The sequence below is a fragment of the Heteronotia binoei genome, chromosome 21 (assembly GCF_032191835.1).
Source record: "Heteronotia binoei isolate CCM8104 ecotype False Entrance Well chromosome 21, APGP_CSIRO_Hbin_v1, whole genome shotgun sequence".
NCBI lineage: Eukaryota > Metazoa > Chordata > Lepidosauria > Squamata > Gekkonidae > Heteronotia > Heteronotia binoei.
Genome location: NC_083243.1, coordinates 169,164,369 through 169,172,470, shown reverse-complemented (window position 1 = coordinate 169,172,470; position 8,102 = coordinate 169,164,369). Strand labels below are relative to the sequence as shown.

The 8,102-nt window shown below is 47.7% G+C and overlaps 1 protein-coding gene across 1 annotated transcript in view; it reads right to left on the bottom strand.

The window, feature by feature from the left end:
• Positions 1 to 258: 258 nt before the first annotated feature.
• PITPNM1 (phosphatidylinositol transfer protein membrane associated 1) overlaps positions 259 to 8,102 on the bottom strand; it is a 30,892-nt gene continuing 23,048 nt past the window's right edge. The window contains exons 19-24 of the mRNA XM_060261697.1: positions 6,967 to 7,083; positions 5,493 to 5,641; positions 3,723 to 3,872; positions 1,297 to 1,480; positions 1,010 to 1,138; positions 259 to 844 (exon numbers count right to left, since the gene is read on the bottom strand). Coding sequence (XP_060117680.1) covers positions 590 to 844; positions 1,010 to 1,138; positions 1,297 to 1,480; positions 3,723 to 3,872; positions 5,493 to 5,641; positions 6,967 to 7,083 — 984 coding nt within the window. The 3' untranslated portion in view covers positions 259 to 589. The remainder of the gene's footprint in view (positions 845 to 1,009; positions 1,139 to 1,296; positions 1,481 to 3,722; positions 3,873 to 5,492; positions 5,642 to 6,966; positions 7,084 to 8,102) is intronic.

Sequence of the window (8,102 nt, the reverse complement as noted above, 5' to 3'; positions counted from 1 at the left end):
GCACAGGCAGGACTGGGCTGAAGATTGCATGAGGGGCTGGAGGCAAGAAAAGGGACAAAACCCCTGCAGGTTTTGTTTCCGTAACTATCCACCCCATTTAAGCCACAGACAGAAATAGGAAGACCTGGAAAAGACAGAAGATTGGCAGGTGAGGGGGGCGGGTTGGAACCACTACTGGCTCACTTGGCATCAAACTGGGAGACTGGGATACATATACACCCCCAGCCCTCAAAAACCAGAAAAAGGAGAATGCAAACAGTCAGTTCACAAACACAGTTTATGTCAAGGTTCCCTGCTCCACTCCCCAGAAGTGAGCTGAGGGATGTTGGCTGAACTGTGGGTCAAAGGGGACCACAAACAGAACAGCAGGAAGTTGGGCTTGATATGACGGAAGGAACCTCTGGGGTTACGTAGAAGTCTCTCCTTGTTCAAATGGCACCATACACCAGCTTGCAGCCTCTGCTAGGCAGAGTGGTTTCTTTCTTCCTCTTCCTCTGCACCTGGCATTCTTGACTCTTTCCTGTCACAGACCCACCCTTGGCACCAGCCGCTGTAACTCAGACAATGTGAAGGCTTTCCCCACATAGGCTTACTCCTCACTGTCCAGCTTGAGGCTGACGCTGCGTGTCTTCGCCCGGGGCTGGGCACTTCCTGATCCCTCTCGTTCTACCTGGCTCTGCCCCCTTGAGCGCAACAGCTGGCTCTGCTTGCGCAGGAAGTCAACAGGAGCAGGGCAGCCATAACTGCCTTTGCCCAGGGTGGGTCTTGTTGTTCCCTTTGGCGAGTGGGCAAGGGAGGCCGCTTCCAGCTGAGCAAGGTGTGCAACGTAGCCATCTGACAGGAACTGCAGGAAGAGAGATTAGAAGCAGCTGAAGTTTGCTCTGACTTAAGCGTGCTCTAGTCCACCCCTTGATGAGCCGCAATACAATCAACACCACAGCAAACTCCTCAGCCCACCAAGGAACGACTGAACCTGAGCTGGCGTATCCTAGTAAAGGTGACTCTGTACCTGGCACTGGCTTTGCAGTTTTTTCACAGCTCTGCCCACAATGTAGATTTGGGCTGGAGGGAGCCCTAAGGAGCTGTAGACAGAGATATCCTTGGTGGATCCATAACCAGCCACAATGTTGACTTCTGCCTGTAATAAAAGGATGAAAATACCTGTGATGTTTACTCTCCTACTTCCCTCTTTTCTGCCCTACTGTTTCAGCTCCTCCCACATTCACCACTCCCAACTGTGCCAATATCCATCCCAAAACAAATCATGTGGATAGCTGCAGGGGAACTGTCACATACCTCCTGCTGCAGGCCCTGCAGGAAAGCAGCTTTTTGGCGGAGGGGATCATGGGTAAGACCATCACAGAAAGAGACAATGCCATGAGGGAAATTGTGCTGGGTAAGCCAGGCCACCACACGATGCTTCTGCATGTCTGGACGTCCAGTCACATAGATTATCATGAAACCGGAGTCCTGCCAGTGCCTACCAGAGGAAGGAAGAGATGATTTATGGATCTGGATTTGCTCATTCACAGGTGCCTGACTGCAGCTAGACCACTGAGCTGGGAAAGGTGTTGACTAAGGGAGGCGATCCAGAACATTAGTGGATATTGATGGTTCTTACTAATCAAAATCAAATCAAAACAAAACAGTAACAAAGATTTCAGGTTTTCACGGCTGGTAACATCATTAGGGTTTGTAGAATCTTTCGGGCTCAAGTGCCGTGTTCTACTGGAGAAAGTTTTCCTTCCAGACGTTTCGTTCTCAGCTGCGGAGAACATCCTCAGTGGAGTTGCAGCCGGAGCAGGCGCTCTGACCTTCTTGGCTGCTGTGCATTGAGTGAGTAACAACTGTCTTGCTGGATCAGACCAGAAGAGCCATCCTGGCCAGCAATCTATGCCCAGCCAGGGATGCACAGGTGCTTCTGGGAAGCTCACCAGGAAGAAATGAAAGGTGGCACCCAACTCTTGTGCCCAGCATTTTACTCAGTGGGCACATCACTTCTGAACATGGAGGTTCTATTTAGTTAATGGTCACTGATAGGTGTACCCTGATAAATTTGGCTAATCCTGTTAAAAACCCAAGTTAGTGGCCACCAGCACCAACCCAAGTTTACTGGAGAAACCAGAAATGGGAAGGCAACCTTAACATAACCGGTGGAGGCTATTGCACAGCCACCGGCAATTGCCCGCCTCCCATTCCCTCAGATGAAATCACAAGGGTGGGGGAGAGCCTATTCAGGCTCAGCGCGGGAGAGCTGACCAATCAGGGAGGGGCTGGCCAGCCGAGGCTGGCTGCCGCCGCCATCCCCAATCATTCTGGTCCAGCACGAGCTCGGAAAAAGTCAGATCTGCATGCTGGGCTGAGGAGCAAGGACCACATGACGAGAAACTTCAATGGAGGGCCTGCTTGGGCAGGCCAGGGTAGGAAGATTTGCAGTGGGGGTAGGATTCCCAGTGGGTCCTGTAGCGCGTGGGCAGCTATGGAGAGTTGGGCAGCAGCGGGTAGCGATGTTTTGAGAAAGAGAATCACACACTTTCCCTCCCACTCCCGCCCAGCTTTCAGTGCATTTGGTAGCTCGGCATCTTTGCTTCCCTCAGCTATGAGAGAATTCCCTCCCCCTTTTTTGCACCCATTACCAGAGCTATTAACCTCACCTCCAAAAGCTCAGGATGCCTTGCCAATTTCCAAAGGAGAGCCTGAGCCAATTTCCCCCTGGATTTTTCCTGACATAGGAGCTTGCATCCTTCCCAAACCTGACAGAACAAAAGGTTCAAAGCCTGGGGGAGGAGAAGACAACCCAGGCAATGAACAAGGAGCACTGCATGTAAGCCGCAGGTGTCTCCCTGACTGCCTGCCCACCAGAGCAGCTGCAGCACCTTGCGACCACTCCCAGAGGCGGACTTGCCCAGACATCGAGGGCAGGAGTCTGCAGCGCACTTGCTCGGCTTGCAAACAAAGTTGCAGAGCACCAGGAAGGGAGAGTGCAATGGAGGATGGTCAGAGGGTGGGCACTTGGTGGCATCCCCTCTCCCTCTCTACAAAGCTTCGTGCTGTCTCCTGATTGCCTTTTTTAGACACCCCCCCCCAAGCAGGCTTACAACCCCCCACCCCCAAACTGCAGCAGGCTTGCAAGCCATAAGGAAAGGAGGTGAGTTTTCTTGGGGAAATAGCAGCTTAAGACGGAGCCCCTAACTTACACCAAAAGGGAAGGTCTCTGACAAAATCCCTGGCAGCACTGGCAGGAAGCGATGGAGCGCAGGGAGGTGGCTCCATCCAGGACAGTCCTTTCAGTGAAAGACAACCCCATTGTTCTCTTCCCTCCCCATAAGACTTTACTAACAACATTGCTGTTTGTCTTACTTTGATTTCAATCTAAACAATAACATTTAAACAATTAACATCTAAACAATTAACATTTTTATAGGGTGTACTGGTGTTTATTATAGGGTGTAACTTGCATCACTGACCTAGGGGTTATGGCTTAGAGAACGACATACATCCCAAGCAAATTGTCCTTCATTCCTCCAACTATGTTGGAAGCTCATGTCACTTATAATGTCCCTTAGAAACCTTGGTAAATTGGAGGACAAGAAATTTACCAGGAATAACAGAGTCCACTGAGAATCGAAGGGCTTATTACCTATTACCGAACATCCACTTAGTAATAATAGTGGTTGATGCCAGGAAGAAGTATGGGAATCCCCAGAGAGGGCCTTGCTTACCTCACAACATCAACAGCACCAGCGCGCACCTTAGGATCACTGCCCATAATGGAGACACTGGCTGTGAAGGAGCCGTCAATACTGAAGACAACACAAGGTGTGGATTTGGCTACCACAGTCAGAAAGCATTCAGCATAGGTGTGGTCACCTCTGGGGAAAGAAATAAAATGGAATTATTTCTTCAAAATGTCTCTCCATGCCAGTCCACCAGTAGATAACCCCACCTTCTTTGAATCATCAGCATATAGCCAGGCGATCCCCTGTGCCGCTTTAGAAAATGAAGGGAAGGAGCATGTCAGTCAATTCAGTTCTTGTTTTATTAGCAGAAGAGATACTGCAAAGGCCATCCTTAGAAAGAACATACAAAGGCAGCATTTGTTTATTGACAGAAAACATAGTACAATAACTGAATTGGCTGAAAATAATAGAACTGTCCAGTCGTAACAGGAGTGCCAAGATCTCTAGAGCAATAAGGTCTGATGTACACTTGCAACAAAATGAGATTAGAGAATTCTGAGGGGGAAGTATGGGCTGTACCCAGGCCCGTAGTCAGAAAATCTATGGAATAAAATTTCCAGTGGAGGGGGCCCCTGCTCTGATGGCCCCTGCTCTCTTCGCCCTGATCTCCCTGCTGTTCTGGCAGGGAGATCGGCGGCGAAAGCCCCACCAAGGCCGGTGCTCCTATGCTGGCCTTTGGACACTCTCCGGACCAGCAAGCCGCTGAAAAAGTGCCCACCGCTGCTTCCTCCCTACTCCCCTTCCCGAAAGGGAGCAGAGGTGGTGGGCGCTTTTTCAGTGGCTTGCTGGTCTGGAGAGTGCCTAAAGGCCGACATAGGAGTGCTGGCCACGGTGTGGCTTTTCCCGCTGATCAGTGTGTGTGTGTGGGGGGGGGGCTTGACAGAGCCCCACAAGCTGGCGCTTCACTGGGTGGGTAGATGGGAGGGACGGGGGAGGCACTGTGAAAGGGGGTGGGGGCCACCAGAGCAGCGAGGACAGCAGGGCTGCCTGGAGGGGCCATACAGGCCAAAGGGGAGGGGGGTTGGTGGGAGGCTGTGCCCCCCCCATGGCTACGGGTCTGGCTGTACCACAACAGACTGTGCATGAATGTGATGATGCTATCACAGCTGCCCCATATAAAAACTCACTGCAAATAGAGAAAAGTGACTAACTTAGCTCTGTACCTGCTGCTGTACTGGTTTTGCAGTTAGGGAACTGATATAGGGAAACTCGAAAAAAATGTAGTCCTAATATCTTTGTGGCATAGGAAATTATGGGATTATTACATTCTAGCAAAAATAATAGATATTACTCTCCTTATGATTTTGCCACAACTTGGTTACCTATTTTAGAATATTTGTCTGATACGGGAGAAATTCCAAGTTCAGTTAAATTTCTACAATTATGGTGATAATTTTTTTCTCTCTTTCTTTCCTTTTTAAAATGTTTACTGTGACCTTTTGTGAAATAGTTATCACTTATATTATTAGTACCATTCAATATTTGTTATATATTCTCTCTTTATCTGACTTCTTATGTTGATTAATGAAAATACCTTATTTATACAATAAAATGTTTGTTAAAACAAATAAAGAGAGAAAAATGTAGACCTAAACCCTCAGTCTGAAATGGTATTGCCCATTCTATTCCTATAACACTAGGCTGCTTCATTTCCAACCTAATTCAGCTGCACAGGTAAACCAGAAAAGAGCATCCGATGCCCCAACGAGGCTGCTTAAATGGCAACCTGCAGGAGAGAGTTCACACACTCACCTGACTACCATACGGACAGGGTACATGCCAATGCCCAGCATCTTCTCCTCGAGAAGAGTATAAGAGAGTCTCCCACTACCACTAGTCACTTCTGTGCCATAGTGCACCCATTTTCCCGATAGTGGCTGTGCCATGATATAGACATCCACCTGTGCGAAGAGATCAAAGACAGCAAAACTGTTACTCTGTTTCATGCACCTTTTGGTGGGATGAAGGATGTTACATTGCTTAGGGTCCCAATCTGGTGTTAGGACGACAGAGGAAAATGCATGATTGCTCCTTTAATTCTGGACTTCTGGTTAAAGTCTTGTTCACAATAGTCTTCCCACATATCTCACTACATGATTTCATAATTCATTTTTAAATACACATGCTGCTTGTGCTCTTTTTCACCCCTCCTCAGTCTGCATTCCTTGCCTCTTCAACACTGATTTGTGAGACCTCCTACCATTAATGTCTGCTCCATTTTTATTGTGAACTCACAGCTCATTTATTCTGGATCTTGATCCAGAACTTCTTCCCCTGCAACCTATTTCTGTTCTCCTCCCCAGTTCTCACTTCCAAGGACTACTCTAGTTTCTGCCTCTGATATCGTCTGTTGCCCTCCTGGTGATCCTTAGTGCAGCTCTGAAATACACAGGGAGAAATGGGAATCTGGCAGATTGAGAGGCTCTGCGGAGTGAGACAAGTTCTACAACAGGCTCTTTTAACATTTGCTAACCGTTTGGGTCACCCAGATAAAAGAACAAAGCACATACTGAGTATGTTTTGCCTAGAGAAGGGAGGATTGATGGGATACATTATCATGTTCTTTAAGTACACAAAGGGCTATCACATGGAAGAGGGCAGAGACTTCTCTGGTACTCCACAGAGGGCAAGGCTAACTCTATTTAAGTTGAATATTAGGAAAAAACTTCCTTTTTAAGAACAGCTCAACAATCAAACTGAACAACTACGCAAAGGGGCTCTCCCTCACTGGAGCTCTCAAGCAGAGGCTGGACAGTCTTCAGTTGGGAATGCTCTAACTCTGGATTTCTTGCACTGAGCAGGGGGTTGGTCTCTAGGGCTACTTTCCCACTTTAAAACTATGACTCCTGACTAATCCAAAATCAGTTCTATTACCTGTCACCTTATCTGGTGTGTGCTATTCCACTTGACTCCACTCTCCCCCATCTTCAGCCTGCTTACTCCTATCTTCCCCCTTAGCCCCACAAAACTCCTTCCCTTTCTGGCCCTGACATTAATTCTTCTGTGCAGCAGAAAGTGCACTAAGGAGAACCACAATCCTATTGTCTGGATCAGTTCTTTGTGCTATTGCCATTTTCAGATGGGGCTTGAGTAGTGTTTAGATGTCCATCTGGACTGAGGAGAGCTCATGGCAAGTAATGTGGCTTGCTCCAGTTCATACCATCCTCACAGACTTTCACCCATGGCCCCATGTTCAGTTAACCCCACCTCCTACTTCCATGGTTACCTTCTCCCCTGTTAGAGCCACCACGTCCAATGGCCCGTACATGAAGCGTCCATTGAGAACCTGGGGACGCCCTTCACACACAATGACATCACTGGCCCGGTGGTTCGCTGTGACATTCTGGAAAACAAAGGATCAGCAGCTTTTACTATCCTTGCTTTATAAGAGGGAAAAGTAAAATGTAGGAACTGGATCTCGACACAGAACTATAGCAACACAGCCCATTAGAGAATACAACTATTCCAGCTCCTATTTAGGGTGGAGAGACTCTCATATGATGTGAGTCACTGTAATCAGTCTGTGACTACTTGTTCATAGAAAAATATTCCTGTGTAGTAGATACGTAACAGCAGAACTTTTTCCATTACAGACTAACAAAGCCCTTTTCCTTAGCTATGTCTATATTTGGATATGTGGGGGTGTTTTTTCTAGAATCAGCAACCACAGAAAAATTGCAGAGATGTCTTTCCTCATTTTGAGACGGTGTAAAAATTAGTGTGTTAAAAACAACAACGGCAATCAACTTCCTGAATGAAGACAAGAACCCTCCATTAGACATCCCTGTTCTCTGGATCAAATAAAGGCAAGCTAATTCCATAAAACTAAAATACACCAGATAACCCCTTAAATGTACACACACTAGCACAGAGAAGGAAACTGCCTATCAGCAGGGCAAATCAAGAATGCACTTCATTAGCATTAGAAATAACTGCTCCCTGCCCAGTACTAAATTCTCAACAACAAAAACACAGCCCCTTTTCTTCACATGCATTTTGCAAACAATGCAGTTCTCCAGAAAAAAAAAAAATTCAGTGTGCTCCATGAATTAAAATGGCAAGAAGCAGCAGCAATTGGGTTGATGCCCCACCCTTCACTCAAAAGCGATTTACAATATCCTTTCCCACACCACAACAGACACCCTGTGAGGTAGGTGGGGCTGAGAGAGCTCTCCAAGAACTGCTCGAGAGAGAACAGCTCTTTCAACAACGGGGACTGACTCGCGGTCACTCAGCAGGTGCATGTAGAGGAGTGAGGAATCAAACCCAATTCTCCCAGATTAGAGTCCGCACACCTAACCACTACACCAGACTGGCTCTTTTGCAGAGTTGCTTCTTGCAGAAATCTGAGGGGTTGATCCC